Source organism: Cheilinus undulatus, linkage group 24, assembly GCF_018320785.1.
Source record: "Cheilinus undulatus linkage group 24, ASM1832078v1, whole genome shotgun sequence".
Taxonomy (NCBI): Eukaryota; Metazoa; Chordata; class Actinopteri; order Labriformes; family Labridae; genus Cheilinus; species Cheilinus undulatus.
Genome location: NC_054888.1, coordinates 3,634,655 through 3,660,956, shown reverse-complemented (window position 1 = coordinate 3,660,956; position 26,302 = coordinate 3,634,655). Strand labels below are relative to the sequence as shown.

At 40.0% G+C, this 26,302-nt stretch overlaps 1 protein-coding gene across 2 annotated transcripts in view; it reads left to right on the top strand.

Moving 5' to 3' along the window:
• nrp2a (neuropilin 2a) overlaps positions 1-26,302 on the top strand; it is a 127,526-nt gene that overhangs the window by 40,560 nt on the left and 60,664 nt on the right. For both annotated transcript variants that reach the window (XM_041781630.1, XM_041781632.1), the window contains exons 3-4: positions 715-896; positions 21,125-21,355. In XM_041781630.1, coding sequence (XP_041637564.1) covers positions 715-896; positions 21,125-21,355 — 413 coding nt within the window. The remainder of the gene's footprint in view (positions 1-714; positions 897-21,124; positions 21,356-26,302) is intronic.

The following is a 26,302-nucleotide window of genomic DNA, read 5'->3' as shown; positions in this document are numbered from 1 at the left end:
TCTCTCTCTCTCTCTCTCTCTCCTGGTGTCTCATAAAAACACTCCTGACCTGACAGCGAAGAATTTGCCTTTATGGTTCAGGGTCAGTCGGCCTTTTAAAGGTCATAATGAGCTGAGAGCGCAGGCATGTGGAAGCTAAAGCGAAGGCGTCTTCACGTTCTCCTGATTCACCCCCCGTGCTGCTGCTGGTGTCCTCACCTTTCCTCCCCCTCAGCCCTCCCCTCTTTACTCTTTCATGAGCTGCTCTGTCTATTTTTACTCCCCTCATTAATGAGTCCGCCCAGCTGTCTGTTTGCAGGCGTCTTCGGCCCTCACGCTGCGACCACTTGCTCCACTTTGTCCCTCCGTTTTTCGTCCAGTGATTCAAGACTCAGTGAAGTGAGGAGCATTCGCCCCGAGCTCATGCAAAAACAGATCTGAGTCAGTGTCCCGAGTAGAAGTGGGTCGTAGGAGCTAAATTTGTGAATGCAGCCGAGGGGCCGAGCTAAATAAAACCAGGGTGCTCCGATGTGGTGCTGTAATGTTTGGTTTCTAAGCGCCTTCCTTGGACGTTGTGAGATGTGTTCACACCTCTGTTTTATATTAGCTTGTTGCATAACCCCGTAACCATCTATTTACACCCACCCTTCCTGTAACGCTCTCCAAATCAATAATAAAAACAGTGCTTTAGCAGCAGGAAGTGATCTGACAGATTCATGTTCTTCTGTGCCTCAGGTACGACTTCATCGAGATCCGTGATGGGACCTCAGACAACGCCGACGTCCTGGGTCGATACTGCAGCAACATCGCTCCAGCGCCGATCATCTCATCGGGACCCTCCCTGCAGATCAGATTCGTGTCAGACTACGCCCACCAGGGGGCGGGCTTCTCTCTGCGCTACGAGATCTTCAAAACAGGTGAGGAAATGAAAGTGAAGCATGCATGAGTGATAAGGTTGGGTTCTTTTCATGCTTTTTAAACAGCAAACTGCTCAAACAGCACTGACACCTGCAGACCCAGGCTCTGCACATGCAAGCTCCAGGTAGAGGCAGTGCTCCCACCAGCTACCCTGAAAGACAACTACTCCTGCTGCAGGCATCATGCATGAAAGAGACAGGAGGAAACAGGAGGACAGAGAAAAGGCTAGAACTGGACTAGTCTTAAGTCATTCTGTAAACCAGGGGTCATCAACTACATTTGTACATGGGCCAACTTTTCTCTAATCCGGCAGTCTGGGGGGCTGAACTCTCAAATTAACCAAATAAATTTCAAAAATGGTCTGGTTAACTTAAATATGTTTAAATATTTTTATTTCCCTTTGAATGCGTGTAACTTTTAGGATCTCTAACAGGGAGATCACTCCCTATATCACAACCGGCCACAAGGGGGCGATTGAGACATTTTAGCTGAATATTTCTGTGGCTGTCATGTTTTCTATCACTGTTTGATGCTAACATGCTGTGGAAACTGCAGTTTTTATCGAGAAAGAAAGGACTGATAGATACATGCTTTAACAAGCATTATATTTGCTAATGATGGCTGACAGGTGCAGTTCTGAAAATGGATGAAACAAAGTCATTCCTGATTGAACAGTTAGGATCTCAAATGTTTTGAAGTTGGTTTAATAGCTCTAGGGCAGTGATCATCAACTGGAGGCCCGGGGGCCACATCAGGCCCCCTAAAGCTTCCTTTCCAGCCCCCAAAAGATCATTAAATTCAGGAAAGGAGGAAAAGAAGATGTTGTGGTTTTAAGAGTGTCCTTTGGCTTCAAATGTCTGCAGCTGTTAAATCCATCCTACAAACAATTAATACTGAAACAGTTTTGGACTGACTTCACATTTGATCTGTTTCTACTGAAATCATCATAAGTAGATATTTTAATAGAGTCAAGGTTGGCAGAAGAGTTGCAAAAATGACCAGATGAAGTGGTGAAAATGGGTCAGAGCAGTGATACTCAACGTGTGGCTCTTTGTGATGATTTGTGACTCTTTTATGTCTTTTTTTGGAACATTATTCCCCCAGAAAGACCTCTATGAAGGGAAACTATGGCCTCAGAAATCATCCATTACAAGTCACATTAATCAGTTTGAATCCCCACATTAATACAGTTGGCTTTCATTTTCAACCTTTATTTTTTTGTCTGTACATTTCCATTGCCAATATTTGCAATTTTTTTTGCCTTTTTTCAATTTTTTATTTTCTATTTTTTTGCTACTTTTAATCCATCTTCACTGCTCGTCCACTTTTGCCATCTTTTTGCCCATTTTTACTACTTCTATCCCATTTTTCCACCAGTTTTTGCCTCTTTTACCCTGCTTTTTGCTATTTGCAATTTTCCCTTTTTGGCCATTTTTTGCCCATTTAAGCCACATTTTGCTATTGAATGACACTGTTTTCATCTTTCTTGCCATTCTTTGCTGCTTTTTGACCATTTGCCCCACATTTTTGCCAATTTTAGCCACTTTTACACTCGTTTTTTGACACGTTTTTGCTGCTTTTTGACCATTTTTTCCACATTTCTGCCCATTGTAGTCACTGTTACACTCATTTTGCCATGTTTTTGCTGTTATCTGGCCATTTTTTGCCACCTGTAACTCATTTTTGGTAACTTTTACCCATTTTTACCACTCACCATCCTATTCTGCTACATTTTCTCCCTGTTTTTCCACTTTTTACCATTTTATGCCTACTTTGCCCCTTTTTGCCCCTTGTTGCCACTTTTTTGCCACTCTTTGACCATTATCTGCCACCTTGTACTTATTTTTTATAACCACTTTAATCAGTTTTTGCCACGTTTCACCACTTACAGTGTGGCTCTTGCAAAGGCATTTTCAAATATTTGGCTCTTTGGTGGAGCAGGGTTGGGTAATGCTGGGCTAGAGAGTAGCAAAAATGGGTGATAAGTGGCAAAATGGATTGTGGAGTGGCAAAAAAGGACAAAAATTGGCAGAAAAAGTGGTGAAAGGAGGTTAAAATGGGGCAAACATTGGTAAAGAGGAAAAAGGGTCAAAAAATATCATAAATTGGTTACAAATGACAAAAAAATAGAGCAAAAAAATTAATGAAAGGGGTTAAAAAGTGGCAAATATATATATATATATATAATAAAGAAGATAAAAAAAATACCAGTAATTAATTCAGAATACAATTTTACATAATTGTAATTTTGCTATAAAATATATAAATTGTAAAGAGTTTTATATAACTACCTATAGTACTTTTTATCTATAAATAAATAAATAAAATAAATGAGGGTGTTAATAGTTATCAGTGTCTCAGAGAACAGAGCGCTCAGAGCCTCTCTTGGCTCTTCTGCTCTTCAGACACATTGATTTATTACAATCTCCCACACTTTTACATACTGCTGATATGCAGTTTGAATATGAACCACTGTAGCCGATTAAATCTTGATTCATGTTGCTGATTTTTTTTCTCAGTTTGGAGGAAATCTTGCTGAGCGTTTACAGCAGAAAGGATTAATGTGAACAGGACGTTGATAGGAAGCAGAAGTTGGAGGAAACTCCCTCTGATCTTCACTAAAGCTCTGCTGTATGTTAATACTCCAGCTAACCCGTTAAATGGCCTGAAACCTGTGATCATTCACCCCGACACTCTCCCAACAGTTTCCACGAGCAGAGGCAGCCGTGCATGTAAACAAGAAGGGGAGGACTCTGAAAAGCATGTGAGGAATGCTCGCTTAATTGGCGCCGGATCTGCTTCCTCTGGGGAGGCGAGCGAGGCGGGCTGGGGGTCGGCCGTATGATGGAGAGAGCTCCGAGGCAACTTGGAGTTGGACTTAAAGGTTAAAGGTTTACGCTTGGAGGGAGATTGATGGGGACGAGTGTGTGGTGAAATGGAATTTTCTCTGGAGGTCGGGGAAGTGCTCGACGCAGGTGAGGCTGTTCAGGAGGGTGTGTTTGTTTTAGTGGCCGAGGGGAGGTGAAATGGTCGCTTGGCCTTGAGGCAGATTAAAGATTTATGTCTGAATGAGTTACCAGCTGATTGTCTTTGCAGTGGCAACGTTATAGGTCACTCCACAGCAGGAAACCATACAGCTAAAGGGCGCTTTAAAGCCTTTAACACCTTAGAAGAGCCCAACATTACAGAAAGAATCCTTATGGATTAAAAAAACCCTTTATATTGGGTTTTTATTAACCAGAAATGACCTTTAGTTAACGCTCTCCAAATAAAGGAGACTCCTGAGCCAGAAAGACTACTTCTGCATGTACAGTCTTTAAGATTTTTGTGACTATTTTAAATATTTTTGGCTTTGAATGCATCAATTCTACCACCAGGGGGCTCTCAATCAGAACAATAGCAGTAGAAATAGCTCAGTCTTTAGCTCCACCCACCTCTGATGCTTTTTTTTTTTTTAAATTGAGAACTCCTTTCGATAGAAACTGCTCTCCCGGAGGTGTGTTTGTCAAACCGTAAGCTAGAGTTTTGGTTTCATGGATGGATTTGAAGTAATGAGGGAGAAAAGCTGTTAAAAGTGACCTTCCTGGTTCATGCCCAGGTTAGCCCGCAGTATTAAGGCTCATTAATGCTCTACACCAGGGGTGTCAAACTCAGTCACAGAAGGGGCCAGATTCTGGATTAAGGTCTAACCTGAGGGCCCAACAGGGTCCACATTAAACCAAACTGTCAACCACATTTTCACCAGTAAGAAATAATAGGGAAAATTAGCCCTGATGAAAAATGATTTTGAGATTTAAAAAGTCAAAATGATAAGTTAGAAGGCATAAAATCTGAAATAAAAAGTCAAACTTATTAGTTTTGAAGGTCAAAACACAAAATAAGATGTTAAAATAATGCTTTTAAAAGAGAAAATCTATAAAAAAGAAAGCCAGAGTCATGGTTTTAAGGCAAAGATATGACTTACAAGTTAAAATGGTGCACCTAAAATGTCAAAATATGAGATAAAGGTTAAAATAATAATAAGTTAAGGTCAAATTATGAGATAAAAAGTCAAAATAATACATTGAAAAAGCTAAAATTATTAGATAAAGTCAGAATTATAAGCTGAAAAGGTTGAAATATAAAACAAAAATTTAAAAAATGAATTGAAAATGACAACATATGAGATAAAAAGTCAAAATAGATAATTGAAAAGGTCAAATATTAAATTTTAGTCAAAATAATAAACTTACAAAGTCAAAATATGAGATTAAAAAGTCAAAATAATAAATTGAAAAAGCTAAAATAGATATATTCAAAAAATATCAGTTGAAAAGGGTAAAATATGCGAAAAAAGTCAAATAATAAATTAAAAATGTCAGAAATTACATAAAAGGTCAAAATGATAAATTTACAAAGTTGAAATATTATACAAAAAGTCAAAATTGTAAATTGAAAAAGCTAAAATTATTATATAATGTCAAAATTATAAGTTGAAAAGGTTAAAATATGAGATAAAAAGTCAAAATAATAAATGTAAAAGTTTAAACATGAAATAAAAGCCCAAATAATCAATTGAGGTCATAATTCTGCAATGCAAATTGAAAAATATTTTTGTCACATTTTTATATCCTCAGGATATTTGATATCATCAAGGTTAAGTTTACATTTTTATACTCATATTTTTGTTCCAGTTATAATAAGAACAGGAGAAGATTTTGCGGGCCGGGTGTAGCTGTACCACGGCCAGATTTGGCCCCCTGGCCTTGAGTTTGACACCCCTGCTCTACACACAGGAAGAAAGATGAGAGCATTCATAAACTCTGATGTTTTTGTTGTGATGGTATGAAGACACATCAACATTCAGCGTTTAAAGAATTAAACCAGAATGTGGCTGAAAAGCATGAACAGGATGAAAAGCTGTAGCGATTGTTTCCACACTGGTAAACAAACACGCCGTCTCCGTGGCGGGTAGATAATCGTGGCCCCAGCCCGCCTCGCCGAAGACAAACGGCAATGATGAGCAAGCGTGCAGGCGCTGCAAATGCTGCAATTAACACATGGCCTCAATCACGCATCCTGAATACATTTTCCCTCAGTGACTCACTCCTCTTCTGTCGTTGCATCTCCCTTCACCCCAATCACTCTGCCACCACGTCTCTCTAATACACACACACACACACACACACACACCAGGCTGAGTGGAACCACCCACTCTCGCAGCCAGCAGACACCTACATGTGCTCCCACTGTGACACAATCTCTGATACCCCTCTGAATTTATACCAAACGCCATGGCAACCGAATCCCCCATCATCCACCTGCCTTCAATCCATCCACATCTGTGAGAGAGACAGATTCAATCTACACCGTCTCATAGTCGGGGTTCGAGCTGGTGGCCTTGGTAACGGAGCTTAACGTTAAAATCTGGGTCACGTTTGACGAAGAAAGCTCTTTTTAAGGTGGAAATGAGGAGTCAGAGCATTTTCTCACACAGCTGCTCTTTTTTCTGCCCCTTTTAATGGTTTCAGTTCAAACACCAGAAATTTCTTCTTTCTCACACTTAAACCTGCTTTTAAACAGGAATCCGGATCATTTTGACCAGAGCACGGCTTGATCTTTCATTATTGACATACAAATATATAAATCAGCGTTGGAATTGTTCGTGTCATTATTGCATTTAAATTTGATCAACTTACATGAACATTTAAGAAAGTCTGCAGGAGTTTCCTGCAGTTTTTGATAGATTAGTTCCTCCATGGAGTGTCGGTATAAGTCAAATTATGGTTGTTTTTTAAAACTTAAAAAAGCATCAAAGCATTGTTAATTCTACAAAAATGACGTATACCTGCTACATTAGGAAAAGTTTCTATTCCACTAAAATGACCTTTTAAAGCTCAAACATCATCACAGGAAGAATTAGTTTAGAAATTGATCTTTTTTTGACCAGAAACAGCCATTAAATTGCATTTTCTAAAGCCAGACAAAAGGAGTGATTTTAACCTGCAGCATACAGGAAGTGCTGGCCGATCCCTGCCTCGATGGTTGAGGGATTTTCTAGAAGAGTCTTCAGGACAAAAACATCTCGCATTAACACCACAGTAACTTTCTGGTTGAGGCAGAGGTAAGCCTGAGTTCAATGCAAAGACCCTTTCCAGTCAATAAAGATTCCAATAGAGATTTTCCTGAAATAAGACGGTCTGTTCCTTTATTTACTGACAGTTGTAATTGGCCTCTCAGTGGAAAAAACAAGCTGGTTTGATAGGAAATTACTAGGTTTGCATTTCACCTTTACTTTTATTTCACTTCTGCCGATGGAAAACATTAATGTCCTGATACTATTTAATTAAACTTAAAGGAGTATTATGGCTTTTTAAACAGCAAGATCCTTTTTGCAGTCTCATTAGGTAATCTTGACTCCACTATGGCAGAGCCAGTGAAAAAAGTCAAGTTCTGTGGCAGTTAGGTGATGAAAACTTCCTCAGGGACAGTTTTTAGATCCAGCATGGTACAGGGACTAAAGATTATGAATCAAAACGTCCCAACATAGACTTTTGCTCCTATTCTTTTCAAATCTTGACGTTGGTAAACTATCCTGAATGGCAGAATGACAAACTAGAGCAGTGATTTTCAACTTTTCCCAAATTAAAAAAATTCCAACTACGCAATTTTGGTTGATTTTACGCAGTTTGGACCCAAAATGACAAATTTGAACAAAGAGACAGGAGAAAACAAACATGTATTAAAAGCACATCATTACACAGATTTTTAGAATTATTTCTGTTTTTATTTTTGTTATAATTATTTATTTATTTTATTTTATTTTATTTTTTCTATTTTATTTTATTTTATTCTATTTTATTTTTATTTTTATTTTTATTTTTATTTTATTTTATTTTATTTGGGTTTTTTTATTATTGTCCTTGCTCTCATTATTGTATTTTGTATTATGGTTATTTTTTTGTTATTTATTCATCTGTTGACTCTTTTTTTGTGTGTGTGTGTTGGTTTTTTCAGCACTATTATCTATTCACATCATCACAGAGGAACTGGCATTCATGCATTTAATTTGACTCAATTTTCCCAACACAGCTTGTAAATTTTGAGATATTTTGAGAAATTTCATCGCACTCTTGGGAAATCTAGCCCTAGTATACAAGGAAAAGGAGAAAAATAAGTCAAGTTCATGAGACAAACACTGACTTTTACTCCATACATAGTCATTTTTTGACAGATTTTTTTTCCTGGCACACATTCACGACCCACTTTTGGGTCTCGACCCACCAGTTGGGAACCACTGAACTAGAGGACACAAATAGCATAATAAGATTTATATTAATCACAAATGTTATTAAAAATACTAAAAAAGTAAATGAAAGAACTTTGTATGAAATATTCCCACAAATAAAGAATCAAAGATATAAATGGTGGCATAATAGAGCAGAGGTCAGTGATCGGCTTCCATGTTCAAATGTTTGCAGTTTAGGAAGGAGAGATGTGAATCACTTCATGGTCGATCCATCTGACTCTAACAGTGACCTCCATAAGAGAGAAATATCACTACATTTAACATCATAGTATTGACCCTTACAGCTACATTTCAGGGGTTTATTCTGCTGCTCTTTGAGTCCTCTGTGCACACACATTACACAAAGGTCAGCTATGGTGGAGGTGCATGATGAATGCATTAGCTGTGCAAGCTTCAGAGCCGTCAGCGTGGAAGAGGAACGGGGCAAAAGGAGCGGAAATACAGCAGTGGAGTGATTGTTTAAGATATAAGAAAAAAGGGGTTCCTGCATAAAGCACTGAAAGTAGATATTTATGCAGTTAGAAAGAAGGGCTATCACAGTAGATGTTTAATCTTGGGGTATGACTCAGGTAAAAACAGCAATGAAACAACTCCTATAGGCTCCAAGTATGAGGCAGTTTCTTGTTTTAAATTCACAGGAACTATGGGTAAATTTCTGCACACAAATTCAAACACTACAAGTGTTGCCTGTGCAGATTAGATGCTGAATTTGAACGCACCACTGCTTCTCTGTCTTTTGTTAGAAATAAAACTTGCAAAAAAGGATGTATTTACTTTCGGTACTAGACCTTCATCAGGCAAAGGTTTGCCTGATGAAGGTCTAGTACCGAAACGTTGTAAATAAATACATCCTTTTTTGCAAGTTGGACAGTGTGCGGGTGTTACCTTTGAACTGTTTGCTGGATACCCTGCCCTCCGACGCACCTGTCCTGAGAAATAGATGTGCGAAGTTTGGTTAGAAATAAAACTGAAAACATCAGAATATACTGAAGTGTTGCACATGTTTACACTCATGGAGATGATTACAGTAGAAATAAATGCTTTAATGCAGTGTTAATGTCTGGGTCTGGAGCCACATGTGGCTCTTTTATGTCTGAATAAGAAACATTATTCCTCCAGAAAACCTTCAAAAAGGAAACTATGACCTCAGAAATGATCCATTGCAAGTCACATTATTAGGTTTGTTTCCCAAGATTGTACAGTAGGCTTTATTTTGCCACTTTTACTCAATTTTTGCTGCTTTTTGCCCATTTTTGCAACTGTTGTTCTGCTTCTTGCTATTTTCTTTTTTGTTGTTCTACTTCTTGCCCATATAAGCTGCATTTTGCCATAAAATGCCACTTTTTTCCAAGTTTTGCCACCTTTTTACAGCTTTTGTCCCATCTTTGCCACCTTTATGTTGCTTTTTTCGTACATTTTAGCCACTTTTAACTGATTTTTTGCTATGTTTTTGCCACTTTTGACCATTTTTGCCCCCTGTAACTCATTTTTTTGGTCACTTTTCACCCATTTTCGCCTGTTTCTGCTTGTGTTTCCTACATCTTTTCCCAATTTTTACCCCTTTTCACCCATTTTTGCTACTTTTTTGCCACTTTTAGCCTATTTTTGCCACTTTTGTCCTGTTTTTTTTTTTTTTTTGCTATTTTCCCCCATTTTTGCAATTTCTGCCACTTATCACTCTTTTAACTGCCCTTTGCCATTAAATGCCACTTTTTTCCCATTTTTGCCACTTTTTTTTTTACTGCTTTTTGCCCATTTTAGGAGTTTTCGTTATGTTCTTTCCACTTTTGACCTTTTTTGTCATCCGTAACTCATTTTTGTCACTTCTCACACATTTTTGCCCATTTTTGCAGCTTTTTGGCCATTTTTGCCACGTTTATCTTATTTTTACTACCATTTTAACCCTTTTTGCCACTTTTCACCACTTAGATTGTGGCTCTTGCAAAGGTATTTTTCCACTATTTGGCTCTCTGGTTGAGCAGGGTTGAAGTTAAACTGCTCTAGTTTATAAGAAAGGAAGCAGGGCTGGAGTATGAGCAGATTCCTGGACCATGTGTGTACAGTATGTGGGTTTTAAAGGGCGTGTCCTAACCGTGACAGACATCTTGGCACACAGCTGGGATGTGCGTGTCAGCTTCCTTTAAATCTAAAACAGTCTCTTCAGCTGGCAGACCACGCTGACCCTGCCAGAGCCCGTCTAGGAAGCAGACCTGGTGTATCTGTGAGGCGGTCCTCGGCCGTCCTCCCGCAGGATGAACCGGTGCTACAACGGCTTGTTTTTGTTGCATTCAGTCGACCCTGTTACATAAGCGATGACTGTAACTACTCTAGGGGATTTAGATTTGGACAGGCAGTCTGTTTGTGTCAGTGTGTTTGTGTGTAATCGGGGCACGCTGCAACGAGAGCTAATTAGTCGACCTTTGGCTCCTCATCCATCCTGATACCCCTCCGCCCTCCGCTACACCTCCCCAGGGGGGGTGAAGGTCAGCGTCTGCCCCAAAACAACATCCTTCCACCTACACACGCCCACTCCACCCACCCATACACTCCAGTGCAGAAACGGGAGTATTTGTGGTGCTCAGGCTGTGACTCTATATAAAGGGTGCAATGTAAACCCTGCAATCAGTGCATGTCCATGTGATAGACTGAATCAGCCAATCACAGGGGCCGATTGCTTTTGAAACAATGCCTCCTTCTGCTTTATCAGAGCATTTAGAGAGTCTGAGTTTGACATGTGCAGATGTTGTAAAATCAGTCAGTAATTGTGTGCGATAATCGTGATCTCAGTATCAACCAAATCCATGTTAACACCACGAATAAGTAGAGTAAAAAAATACCCTACATTAAAGCAGCCATCGTCCGTTGTTCTGCTCTTTTTCTCCATGGATTTTGGTTGTTTTAGAAGAGTGATGTAGCTGATAATGTGCCGTTCATAAATGATCTGCTTTATGAGCTGGCTCTTTCTTGTGATCCCAGTTTCCTTTATTTTAATACTGTAATTTAATGGAGAGAGTAAAGGGATGAGCTAGTCTCTAAACCACTCTGCCATAGGCACAGCATGCACCAAGAACTCATGCTTGATGGTAACATTAATGATTTATACCAGGGGGGTCGTACAGTTCACCCAGTGAGTAGGTTCACTGAGCTACAAGATGTTTTAGGCAGGCGGGATTTTTAGGAAATGATTCTGTGAGATTAGCATGAATTTCTCAAGATTTGAGTGTCAACTATGGGGCAAAACTTTGCTGAATTTGCTATTTTTTTAACTGATCCTCCTTGATTTCAAAGATTTAAAGAAAGCCTGAAAGACCTTTGACTCTGCATCCATCCCCTCCACCCTCCGCTGTTCCTCCTGAGGGGGAGTAAGGGTCAGCGTTTGCCCCAAAACAACATCCTTCCACCTACACCCCCCTCTTACAGTAATCCGTCTGTACGGTGAAAGTGCACCACCCCCCTCCTCCCTGTTATTGTTATGGCCTACTTTGGTCCTACTCATGCGTGCTTAACCCTTTATTCAGCCCTGTCTACCACCCCCCCACCCCCACCCCCACCCCCACCCCCCCATCCATCATACACTTTCACTTACATTGTCACGTGCTGCTGATGCTGTTACCACGGCTACAGAGGGAAGACTTGCAAGCAAAGCCCCCTTTTACTCAGATCCCCAAAGCCCACCACTGGCGCGACGGGGGCAGATAGCGCCGCAGCCAATCCTGAGTTAAGACGGCGTCCAGAGCACCCGAGGGCGTTGGGTCCCCTCTATGACCGCTGCCATGGCATCTGTGGGGGTCACGGCGGGAGCGAAGCCTTAGGCGGGACCCCCCATCCGAGTGCCAGTCATAACACGGGCCACGCAAGCTTTTGTGATGCTTTGATTGGACGCCCAAGAAAGCAATGACTGTTTCTATATGGAAGCCTGCCATGCAGTGTTTATTCCTCAGACGCCTGATTCATCCCAACGCGGAAATTACACACAAGTAATTAACTTGCAAAGGTAAATTAAATTCATGAATAAATAAACTGGATGAGTGCTTCAAACTGATCACTGATGAGCAGACTGGAAATGAATAATAAGGCGTCATCAGCGTAGAGGCGAATACAGACCAGGAAAGCTGCACTAATGCCTTAAACAGGAACAGCAGGAGGCTTTCTCCTGTTTTATTTCATCACTGTCAGTTTAAAACCTCAAGACAGATCCAACAGAACACAAACCAGAGGCATAACAAGGGTGGAGCTTTCTTTTCTATATCAAACTTCCTTTTTCTCCATTTGTTTACATGCACTGTAAGCATTAGGCTGTTTAACTCCCAATAGAAAAGCATCAGTAAATTATTAATTTAAAGGGTTTGTTTGTAGTCAGATGATCCTAAAGACACACAAAAGCCAGACAGGGGACAGGAAGTGAGGAACACCAGGTAGGAATTCATTGGAAAGGAAAATAAGTGAGTCTAAATGGACCTGTAAACTGCAGTTATCATTGGATAAGATTTCTACATACATTAGCTATGATCCCTACACTTTACAAAAAAAGGATTTCTACTACCAATTTGCCCGTTTTGAAGGGGATCAGAATCCCAAATGACTTAGTCCTGCAGACCTTCTACTACATGTCAAGCTGGATGAAGGGAGACAAGGTCTAGAGAGTCTTGTACTGAGCGAAGAGGTTAGCTAGACATGAATAACAAGGCGTCGTCAGCATAGAGACGAATACGGCCCAGGAAAGCTGGAGGACAGAAACAACAGGAGGCGTTTCACTTTGTTTTCCTTGTTCTTGCATTAACAATTTCCAGATAGATCCTAAAACTCATAAACAAAGACCTTTGGTTCCTAACTGGTGGGTCAGGGAACGCAAGGGTCGATCGCGGATGTGTTCCGTCCCAAGTCCAAAATACAACATTTGGTTATGATTGAGAAATTAAAGAAATTCTGATCGCAATATGCTTCTAAGGCAGTGGTGGGTTTTGATGCTAGACCAGTTGACAACCACAAGTTAACAGCATGTTAAGTCCAGTTTTAGTTGGCGTAACCTCATAATTCCACTTTTTCTAGGGCATGTAAACACACTGACTGAAAAGACAGGAAATGAATAATAAGGCGTCATCTGCATAGAGGCGAATACAGCCAGAAAAGCTGCACTAACAGAACCAGCAAGAGTATTTTTGGTCTTTTTTTCTGTGCTCTTGAGTTAAAAACTTGAAGATAAGCAACAACACATAAAACAGAGGCATGACTGTGATATATATCACATAGATGCTGCATTCCTCTCTATGTTCAGCGTCCTTTCACCGATGTGCCACCACATCTCTGTGTGTCTGTAAAAGTGTTGGGCCATGGCACGCCAAGATAGTTGTTGTTCTAGTGTTGGGTTTTCCTCTTGTTTGTGACGATGTTGTTGTTGTTGTTATTGTGGCGTTTCCACCCTCACTCCCCCCTCCTCTCACTATGTAGCACGCCACTTCCTTCCGCCCCACAGCCATGCACACATCTCCTCAGACGCCTCAGGAGAGCTTTTTCTTCAATGGAAATCTCGATGTGAGCTCAAGCAGGGTTACAAGAGAGATCTGTCTGCGAATGAGGAGCAGATGTATGTCAAGAGGGGGGAGACAGGCAGGTAAGAGAGCGAGAGAGGGTGAGGGCGCTTTTGATGTGCAGCAGACACTTGTGAACGCCGAGGTGAGGCCTCAGCAAGAGTGGCGTGCAGAGGACAAGGACGAGCAGGGCGACGACAGACGAGACGGAGAGTTAAAAGAGTGAATGAACACAGACTCTGCTCGTTGCTTCTGAGGAGACGAGAGAACGTAGGGAGGGATGAGAGGAGGAGGAGGAGGATGCCCCGACACATGTGGAGCTGCTACTACATCAGGCACTCATGTGTAAGACTCGAGTGGTTTCTACCCAGCAACTCGCCCTCTCGCCCCCCCACCGTCATCCACACTCACACCATGACCTCCCCCTCTTTGCCAGCCAGCAGCTCTTGCCAAATGGCAGCTCGTGGTAACTTGCGAGCACCGACTGCGTACGGCGAGCATGTGCGAGTGTGTGGAAGACGTGGGCAGCGGGCTGACGGAGGGAGGTAGAACTTGTTTTCGGCGTGCTCATGCACTGTGAACTAATGAGTGCTGACGAAAAGAGAAGGTACTCATGCATACGCGAGGCTCACAGAGGGGTGCACATGCAAAAACACGAACACATGCATGCACACAGCGTTGGCACGTGGCAGCACGGCGTGTTTGCAAGCGACTGTTTTGTGTACGGCGAGTGTAAAAAGTGCTAAACAGAGCGATGTGTGTTTGGAGGCGATGGAGTCAAGCTGTGCCCAGATTGAAGTTTTCTGCAGAGGGACCCTTGACTGCTGCACTGTGACCCAGTAAGAAACAGGGCCAGTGTGTTAGTGGGTCCAACTCACGCTGAGGAGCCATCACACACACCTTCAGACGCTCACAGGAGCCTCAGACAGAGAGACCAAACACGCCAGCAGCTGAAGATGCACATCTGCTAACACAGACATGCACATGATGGAGGTACGGTGGCCCTGAAGGGCAACTGCAAAAACATTTCACTGAACCATTTTCATGAACAGAAGAGAGTTTTTGAACAGCAGGACATTTCATAAAAATGGACCAAAATGCTTAAAAAGCTTTTCTTCAACTGACATGAATAAAAACTATTTCTTAAAACACAACCATTTCATAAAATTTGAAGTGATTATAATAATAAAATGGCTAAAACTTTCATCAAAAGTTGTTCATTTTACAAAAAAAATTTAATCACACAAATATTGTTTTACAAATGTAATGAAACACAAAAATGAAGGTCTAAAGGGAAAATATCTTATGAATACTAAATATTTTCTGGAAAGCAAAAATATTTTATTAAAGTTAGACATTTCTTCAAATGTGAAAACATTTAATTATAACAAAAAAAAAAACTGTCAAACATTTTGAGATTAACGAACATTTCTTCAAATGCTAAATTATCTGGTGAAAACAAACACTGAATTAAATTCAACAACACTGGAGAGTATTCACAAACATTTCACAAAGAAAAAAACACATTTAATCAAACACAGTAGCCAAAAACATTCAATATATGATATGCAAAAAATAAAATAAAAAAATATCTAAATTAAAAAGAGCAAAGTGAAAAAAAAAATTTAAACAAAAAAATGTGTGCATTTCGTGGCACACAAACATTTTTTTAAAACTCAAACATTGAATATAAATTTAATGAAATGCAAAAAGATGTAATGATACAAATAAACATTTGATGTGATGATAAAAGGAAAAAAAGCTTCATAAAACACAAAGTTCATAAAAATCAACTATAGATGCAATAGCGTTTAACAAAAACAAAGATTTGTGTGAATCAAAAATGTAATGGAAAAAAATGTTGCACACAAACATTTGTTGTAATACATATTTCACATGTTTAAATATTTAATTAAACAAAAAACAGGATTGAACCCAAATATTTAATAAGATACCAAAACATTTTCATGATGTGCAAAAAGAATTTCTGAAATCAAATATTTTTTCAGATTTTTAGAACATTTCTTCAATTTCATGAGACACAAAAATTTAAAAAAAATGCAAACATTTCTATGAAATAAGAAAGAACTTCCTAAAACACTAAGATTTAATGAAATGCAAAAGTATTAACAAACAAGCTAAAAACATTTTCATGAAAATCAAAATAATTCAATGAAAAAGAAACTTCAATGCACACAAACATTTCTGGAAACATTTTTTTCATCATTTACAAAAAAATATATAATGAAATAAAAAAATGTAATAGTCTAAATAATTCAATAACACAAAAATATTTCATGACACGCAAGGTCAAATGTAAACATTAAAAACACAAAAACATTTCAGAAAATGTAAAAAAAAAATCCCATGAAACACCAAAAAACTTCATGAAATTAAAAGTTTCTTGAAATGCAAAGAACATGTCATGACATGCAAAGATATTAAATGATTTTAAATATTTAATAAATTAAAAAAAATATACAATTAAACAACAAAAGCCATGGTACAGACATTTGTTGATACACTAACACTTTAATTGCACAAAAATGTAACAAAAAACAAAAACATTTGGTGAAAAGAATTTTTTTTTACAAAACTTAGAAACATTTAAGAGGACATTAAAACAATGAAATGCAAAACAATTTGGCAAACATCAAACTTATGTGTTTCAAAATATGTATTTCTTAATATGAAATGTTTTTTGTGTTCAGTGAAATGTTTTTGCAGTTGACCTTCAGGGCCGCCGTATGTGTGGCAGCCATGTGGCTCATGCATGGTGCCATTGCCCTTTTATTGTAAGCACATTACGATCACGTGCATTCATTGCTTTAATGGATTCAGAGCAATCATGTTTACTCCAGTCTCTGCTCCAACACACAAAAACAAACTTAACACGGCGAGGTGAGGTCAGCGAGGAGCGGATGGGGAGATATCGCCGCCAGCTTTCTGTAAATTACCGTCATATTTCAACATGACTAGTTGTGTGTTTGTGTAGGCAGACAGCCTCGTAGCATGCAGGCCCATGATCCACCGCTCGTTTTGATGCTGCAGTTTGTGTGGGAGTCGACACAAAAGGTTGTTTTTATCATGCAAGGGGCTGTTGAACTTGCAAAAATATTCAGTTTAACACTCTCAAAAGTGTTTAAATGTACAAATCTGTGGATGCAGGAGTGGAAAAATGTCTACAAATGAGAAGGAAAGCTCCAAACAGAAGCAGCTGGAGAACATGGTAGAAAAAAACAAAGCAGAGAGACAGAGATGGTGCATGTCCCCTGAGTTTTTCCCTCTCTCCTCACACTGATTGGGGTCACTTCTCCGTGTAGACAGGGGAAGGCCGGAGCACAGCGGCCGACCTCTCTGCTTTTATAGGGCTGCCTGATAATAAGGACTGGTGCCTTGGAGGAATGCTGCTGCAGGAATGTGCTATTAACATGTCTGTGATCCTAAACACTGCTTTTATGAATATGTAGCTGCTTATCAAACCAAGCTGGCAGCTCTCTGACACAGTGCAGCTCTGCTGGATGCAAAACAATGTTTTCCCAGGTTTGAAATCTACCAGAAGCTTCTCCCATGAGCCTCTTCAACCTGACCTCCGTATCTGCTTTCCAACACACATAATGATGGGAAAATAGTAAAGGAGAGACTGTTCTCCTTATGTTAGCTGTGTGCCTGCCAACTGTTAGCGCTTTGGCAAGAAACACGCTATCTGTAAGGGAAAGATGAAGCATGTTTTTAGAATCTGGTTCCTATTTTTACTCGTCTTCTGCTGTGAGAAGAGCAGTAATGCAATAAATGAGGTCTTTTTCGATTCAGAGTGATGCTTCTTGTTACTGACGGGCCCAGATTACAACTCAAGATGTCTGATAATGTCTCAGGGAGGGTCCCTATAGATGTAGACCTTCACAGGAGCAGGATCAGTGGTGCTTTGCCTCTGCACCTATCAGGCAGTCGTTTTGTTGCATTGTGTGGTGAACAAATACCATGTGGGGTTAGCCAACCATCACACTGAAAAGAGGTTGATCTGTTTTATAATAGTTTCTTCAACACTTTCAAACAAAATGGGATGGAAAAATGGGTAGAAGTGACAAAAATAGGCATTAAATGTATCAAAAGAAAATAAAAAGGGGCCAAAATTGGTTTAAAGTAGCAAAAAATAGGCATAAAAGTATTAAAGGGGAATAAAAAGTGGCAAAAATGGGTTTAAAGTAGAAAAAATGGCTGGAAAATTTGGTGAAATGGGAAGAAAAACTGGGTTAAACTGGCAAAAATTGGCATAATAAATAATGAAATGTGGTTAAAATGGGCGTAAAATGTGGTTTATAGTGGCAATAAGGAGTTAACAGAGGCAATGATAGGTGGAAAATGGCAGAAGAATAGAAGTGGCAGTACTAGGCAGAAAAAAAGTGGTGGAAAGAGTTCGAAATAGACAAAAATGAGCTTTTAGCGGCAAAATGTGCAACATTGGTGGGAAAAGTGTTGTAGCCGGGTAAAAATTGTGCAAAATTGGTATATAGTGGTAAATGTGTGATTAATAAAATATTAGTTTTTTAAGGCATCTGGAGACCTCTTCTAGGTGCCTCGCGACAACCAGTGGGGTCCCGATCCCCACGTTGAGAATCACTGCAGTAGGGGACTTCTTCTTCCAAGTAAGAATTTATGAGATTCCAGCATCATACATGTTGGACACAACAGCTAAACGTCAGCTACTGGTATCTGCTCATGCCACATTATCACTGCTGATGGCTGATGCTTGTTGAAAAAGCTGCTTCCATGTTAAACCAATGCATCTTGCAGTCACTACATCCCGTCTTGTAGCTGCCAGCTGGAGCAATCTACTGGAGTAATTCCTAAACAAATTGTACTCATCGGTAATTTAGACACTAAATGCTAGTTTAAAATTTGCCAGCATTAAAAATAACACCAGATTACTTTCACAAGTATGAGTAATTTTAGCCGCAGCAAAGTTGTAAAAGTGGAATTCCAGTGCAAATGCATTTATAAATAGATGTTCTGTTATTCAAATGCTCTTAGTGCCTTTAAAGTCTACAACCGCAGGCATCCGAGACACGCTCAGTTACACAAAGACAAATTGAAAATCATGCAGCTTCTTAGCAACATCATCACATGAGGCTATTTGCCCTTCTAGCCGGCTTTAAAATAGACGGAGTGACACACAAGTGGACACAGCCGACTGTTTATAGCCCACATATAAAGATAGAAACATCCACAGACTCTGTGGGTTTTATGAATGAGCCTGTGCATGTGTCCAACCGTCTCCCTGCCACCCTCATTGATGTGCCGGTCCATAAACAGTCATCCGTGACTCAGGCTCCCAAGTGGGCCGCAGAGCAGTGGCTGATGGGTAGATGATCTGAGCCACACAGCTGCCACGGCTCAAGGTGAGCCGCCCAGGGCGCATAAATCTACATGGCTAATGAGGACCACGCCGCACAGGGCCCACTTAGAACCATTACACAACGTTTGTGCAGTGTAAAAGAGGAGACACTCTCAGACAAGGAAAAGAGAGAGGAAGAAACCAGTAGAAAAATGTTCTTTCTTTTCCAAGCATGCCAAATAACCCGGAGAGTAGGGGTCTTTTAAGTCCACAATAAGGCTGATATGCAGAACTGTGCTACATTCATGAAAATAAGGGTATATATTTATCACACACTGGTTAAAAAATGATGAGCAACCGTTCTGCAGGATTACAGACAGAGGTTTGTTGATGGGTTATAAATGTATTTTCTATTGGTAATCAACAAGGAGGACGCATACGTTAAGGTGGATGTAGGAGTTGTTGGTCTACTTCTTCTTGATTGGAATAGTTTACATGTGTTGGTTTGATGTGTTCTGTGTCAGGTGATAAGAGCTTAATTTGCATGTTTAGTAGTTTGTTTTCCCCTCAGGATGTGATTTTTCTGGGCATTCTCCTTGATGCATCTATATGCAGGAGTTGTTGGTCTACCTCCAGCACAATAAACATGTAACACACCAAAGACGAACTTCAGTAGCAGGTGGTAGACAAGCATCTTCCTAGTTCTGCAAGGTTACAGAAAGATGTTTCTTAATGGTTCATTTATGTTATTGATAGATAATCAACAAGGTGGATGCAGGAGTTGTTGGTCTACCTCTTCTTGATTGGAATAGTTTACTTTTGTTATGTAGCAGTTGAGAAGTTCAGGGGTAAAAAGTCTAAGGGTTAATTTGGACCTTATGCAAAATTGGTATCCAAACCAGCAGTACCAAAAAACAAACTTCAATAGCAGTTGGTAGACAAGCGTCTCCCTTGTTCTGTGAGGTTACATTTCTTGGTTTGGTAAAGGATTCTGGGAGCTTTAACAGACCAACAACTTTTTATGGTTGTTCAAAAATGTTTCCATTTTCCCTGTCAAAGAACAGGAAGCAGAGGTCAAAGTGGATGCAGGAGTTGTTGTTCTACCTCTTCTTGACCGCATTGATTTACTTGGTTTACATGTAGTGGTTAATAACTTCAGTGGTTAATTTTGACCCAATGTAATGTTTGTGTAACAATCAGCAACACAAAAAGCAAGCGGCAAAGCCAACAGTGGTAGACAAGCAGCTCCAGAGCAGAGGTCAAGATGTACTGTATGCAGGAGTTGTTGTTCTACCTCTTCTTGATTGGATTTGGTTGACTTATGTTATGTAGTGATTGATACGTTTATTGATTAATTTGGATGTTCATTGGTTTTTGTTCTTCTCAGGAGTGGACGTGACTTTCTGGGCATTTTCCTTAATGCCGACTGTGTCTATACGTAGAAATTGTTGGTCTACCTCCAACACAGCATTTGTGTAACACAAAAGCTTGCCGTTGAGGCAAAGGTGGCAGCAACTTGTGTGTTCTTTCCTGATAATGAAGATTGTTAGTTCTGATCATATTTAATGTTTCTGGAATAAAAATCAAACAAATAAACAAAGCAATCATGACAGGGGTAGACCACAAGCTCCTATGTTTTCTTGAGCCGACTTTAATGTTTGTTTTTCAGTGGAGGCTGGTTGCTTTGAAAAGAGACGAGTTAAAAAAGGATCTTTTGTTTAAATAAAAAGATGTTTCTCTCTTGTCAATGCTTTGAGTAAAAATGCCTGCAGAGCTTTTTGTCAGCTTCAAATTGACATGACAGTCAATAACAGCTATTAGCCACACCCACTTGAGCATTCACCGACTGTGTGTTTTTTCCTTCAGTTATCATAAGCTGTGTGTTTGTGTATCTCGTACCCCAGCTACTGTATATTCAAGCCTGCAAGTCAGTGATGAATGACTCCCTGAAACACCCTCTGCAAGTCAGATGAGATATCCCTCAGTGATCGATTGCTTATGCCTGTATCTTCTCCTAATATGACCGATTGCTTATGCCTGTTTCTAAATATCCTCTTATCCTTTGTTTCCGCGCAGGGTCGGAGTTCTGCTTCCGCAATTTCACCAGCTCCTCTGGAATGATCGAGTCCCCGGGCTTTCCGGATAAATACCCTCACAACCTGGAGTGCTCATACATGATCATCGCCCCGCCACACATGGACATCACCCTGACTTTCCTCACCTTTGACCTGGAAAATGATCCCCTGCTGGTGGGAGAGGGAGACTGCAAGTACGACTGGCTGGATGTGTGGGATGGGCTGCCACAAGGTGAGGGCACAGATACACAAATATCAAGGTGAAATATCAGGAAAGGTTGAGAATAAAAGGAAAGAAATCCTTGGTCAGTCACTTACTAGTTACTCTCAGGGTCTAAATGAAGAACAGTCCTGAATATACTGCTGAGAAAATCCTTAGGCAGTAGACAATGAATGGGATTAAATGCCATTAATGTCAAATTTCAAGGGCTTGGTTTTCCCCTTGGCATTACTGTTGTTCTACCTAAGATCACAGAAGACAGGGTCCTTCCAAAGAGAGACCGTTTTTAAGGAGTGAAACGACTTTTTTGGGGACCAAAACCTGCCAGAGAATCCCTCCTTTTGAAGTTGCCAGACTGCATTGACAAAACAAGCAGTTGTTTCTTGCAGAAGATGGGAATTGCTGCTCTGCCACTGCCTTGGTTTGCAGGTCTGAATGTATTATTCGGCGACTTTGTTGTTTGGATCCAGCACTTTATTTGTAGAACACTGCAACACCAAAAATCTTACCAATCAAGGCAGGGGAAGACAACCAACTCCCTTGTTGATTATGATAAACATGGATGCTTTTATGGAGTTTTGTAGACCTAAACTAAGCAACAGATTTACAGATTGTTGACAAAATTTTACAATTTCCATTAACATCAAAGAAGAAGCAAATGCAAAGGTGTGTGCAGGACTTGTTAGTCTACCTCTTCAATATTGAATTAGTTTACTTGAGTTACATAGTAGTTGGTAAGTTAGGAGTTAATTTTGACCCAACGCATTGTTTGAATAAAAACCAGCAACACCAGAAAACTAATCAAGCACATGATGGGAGATAAGCAACTCTCTTGTTCGTTAACATGGAAAACTTGTTCAGAGTCTCATTGCCCTTAACAGATCAACAACTTTGTTTTTTTTTTCAAAAATGTTTCCATTTTTAAAATCAACAAAGGAAAAGCTGATATCAGGGTGTATACAGGACTTGTTGGTCTACCGCTACTTGACTGTACTGGTTTTTTTATGTTGTATAATGGTTAATGGGTGAAGTGGTGAATATATATTTCACTTCTGTCCAGTGTATTAGTATTAAAATAGGCAACACCAAAAACCAAACCTATCAAGCAGTGGTACACAAGCAATTGTTCTATGAAGTTACATTTCTGGTTTTTGTTATTAGAGTCTGGAGGCTTTAATAGAGCAACAGCTTTGTATGATCCTTCAAAATATCTCAATTTTTCTTAGAGAGGAAGCAAACATCAAGGTGTTTTCAGGAGTTGTTAGTCTACCTGTTCGTGGCTGGATTTGTTTACTTTGTGAACATGTAGTGCTTGATAAATTAAGTCGTTAATTTGGACTCCACATAATGTTTGTGTACAACTAGCAACATAAAAAAAACAACTAACAAGGAGGAAGCATACATCCAGTGGAGGCAGGAGTTGTTGGTCTACCTCGTCTTGATTGGAATAGTTTACTTATGTTGGTTTGATGTGTTCTGTGTCAGGTGATAAGAGGTTAATTTGGATGTTTAGTAGTTTGTTTTCCCCTTTAGGATGTGATTTTTCTGGGCATTGTCCTTGATGCTGACTGTGTCTATATGCAGGAGTTGTTGGTCTACCTCCAGCACAATAAACGTGTAACACACAAAAAACTAACTTAGATAGCAGGTGGTAGGCAAGCATCTTCCTAGTTCTGCAAGGTTACAGAAGGATGTTTCTTAATGGTTCATTTATGTTATCGATAGATAACAAACAAGGAGGAAGCAAACGTCAAGATGGATGCAGGAGATGTTGGTCTACCTCTTCTTGAATGGAATAGTTTACTTGTGCTGTGCAGCAGTTGAGAAGTTCAGGGGTAAAAAAGTCTACAGATTAATTTGGACCTTATGCAAAATTGGTATACAAACCAGCAATACCAAAAAACAAACTCAGATAGCAGGTGGTAGACAAGCAACTCCGTTATTCTGTGAGGCTACAGAAGGAGTTGTTCTGTGTCAGGTGATAAGGGGTTAATTTGGGTGTTAGGTAGTTTGTTTTCCCCTCAGTGCAATGGATGTGATTTTTCTGGGCATTGTCCTTGATGCTGACTGTGTCCATATGCAGGAGTTGTTGGTCTACCTCCAGCATTATAAACATGTAACACACATAAGCTTTAGGTAAAGGCAGAACAGCAACTCCAGTGGTATTTGCTGATATCTAAATGGTTAGTTTGGGTCCAACGTAACATTTGGGAAATACATCATATATTAGACAAATGAAAGTAGGAGTAGACCACAAACTCCTGTGATTTATGAGGTATAATTTTAATGTTTTTTAAGTTGAGGCTGGTTGCTTTAAAACCAGAGTGAAGTCATTAAAAAGGTCTTTCCTTTACATAAAAAGATGTTTCTCACACTCAGACATTTCAAATGCAATCTCAGCCTGTCAGTGGCAAAAACAAGCAATTTCAGTCGACATATCCAGGATTATGTTGCAGCCTCTGGGCTCGTTTCATGGCTGCCAGGTGAAGCAATCCACTGGAGCAATTCCCAAACCCTTTGTAAATGCTATCATGTAGAGCCCAAAACATGTAAAAATAGAACCCAGGTGTAAAAAAGCAGCGTTTCCTCTTTTAGGTACATGAAAACACGCTTAGAAAATCAATGTTTCTGGGGATAACACACACACACACACACTCACACATTTCCTCCATATCAACAGTCAGAACCCACACACTCGTGCAGCTCTCCATGTTCTCACAGACATTTTCATACCAGTCTTCAATTTCCTGAGCAACCATCGGCGTCTTTGAAGTCGGCAGCCTTTCCTTACATTCCTTCACATTACATAGAGGAAACATTATTTCACACTGCAGGCTGTGAGAGCCTAGACACCCCCGAGGAGCAGCCCTTTCCCATGCTCCTCTCTGCTCTCCATAATAACACTCTTCATCACCCCCTTCCTATCCTCCATGTTCTCCCTCCTTATCACCTCAGAGCTTCCTTCCTCCCCGAGGCCAAGTGAGAGTGACCACCACGATATGTATCTGTTTGTGTCCAATAGGAGGTGCCGAGTGATTGGAAAGTGGCCAATCAGCAGAGATCAGGAAGCTGCATGAGAAACATTTGATGTTATCAAAGGGCTTTGAGAAAGACCGCCATAAGTGGGCTGGGGCAATATAGACATTTTTAATACCTATGATTTTTGCTCAGATTAAGTCTAAATAGTAATGATGGATGGGCTTGAGTTTGATAGACCTTCTCTAGTCTTAGAGACCCAGTATTGACCAGTTTATTCTTTGTCGCCAATTGAACACAGTTCTGACATTCGGAGAGCCATGCGCACAGTCGCCTACGGGCAATTTAGCGAGAGCTATTAACCTGATGAGCCTGGGGTTTTTTGTATTGTAGCAGGAAGCCCGAGTAGTTATTCTAAGTCAAACAAGCTGTGGGGCTGAATTTTTCAAATATAGCAGGGGGCGCCACTGAGCCATTCGGCCACACCCACCAACAAAACCCATGTGAACAGGGCTTGACATTAAATTTTTTGCTCACTGGCCACTGTGGCTACTTGTTTTTGAAAAGTTACCAGCCACTGAGCATTTCCACTGGAAAGAGTTATGTTGATGGGAAAGTATGTGTTACATGCTGAATTGGGTACGTCCGGAATGAGATGAAACACATGCTCCATTTCTTTCTCTAGTGGATACGTTTATATTAATATGAAAACACTGACTCTGAATTAACTTGATTCAAAAAATCCAAAATCCTGGTTTCATCTAATTCTCACTCAGATAAATCTCCACCAGAGAATGCTGAGGTTGATAAATTCCACTGGCCAAAGTGGCTAGTTGAAGTCAATCTGGTACTTGCCACAGCTGAAATCCACCTGCATTTGGCTAATTGGCCGGTGTAAATGTCAGGCCCTGTATGTGAAAAGTCTCGCTGGGCTTGGGTCCACCAGACGAGTGTTAAAAGCTTTTCTAAAGACTTCTTGTTTCATTGGCGAATAGCAGCACTTAGTCCTCCATGCAGAAGGAAGGAATGACATGCAGGAAGGAAGCACAGGCTGGATTTGAAGACTAGCTTCCATGCATGCAGCTGTGCCTCATTATAGATCGGAACATCATGTAGAGTATGAAAACACCCGAAGTTACTATCATTTTTTATTCAAACGATCCTTAATATGAAGGGATGTTTTATCATTCTGAGACATTTAACACTTAAAAGCAGTGTTACTCAACCCTGCTCAACCAAAGAGCCAAATTGTTGAAAAATACCTTTGCAAGAGCCACAATCTAAGTGGTGAAAAGTGGCAAAACAGCTTGAAGTAGCAATAAAAATAAGCTGAAGGTGGAAAAAATGGTCAAAAAGCAGCAAAAATGGGTGAAAAGGGGTGACAATGGGAAGGAAAAAAGTGGGAAAATGGTCAGAAAGAAACAAAAATGGTTGAAAGTGAAAAAATGAGTTACAGGTGGCATAAAATTGTCAGAAAGGGGCAAAAATGATTGAAAATGACTAAAATGGGCAAAAGATAGGAAACAAGTGGTATTTAATGGCAACAGGTAGCTTAAATGGGCAAAAATGGGATCAAAGTGACAAAAAGTGGCAAAAATTGGCAAAGAAAATAGTAAACAGGTGGTATTTAATGACAAAACGTGGCTTAAATGGTCGAAAAGTGGCAAAAAATGGTGAAAAGGGGCAATAAAGTTTCCTGTTTTTTGGTTTTCTGGAGGATAAATATTTAGAATTAAGACATTAAAGAGCCACATGTTGCTTCAGAGCCACATGGTGAGTATCACTGCTTAAAAGTATAGAAACTTTAACATCCCTTATATGGAATTGATGCCAATGTTTTTGTACAATTGAGGCAGTGTGTAGGAGTTTTTCTGACAGTTTTGATAACTAAAATTGAAAAATAATCCCCCCCAGCCCTGTGGCCTATCAGCCAGGATCAGGAAGTAGCATGAGAAACATTTGATGATGTTATCAAAGGGCTTT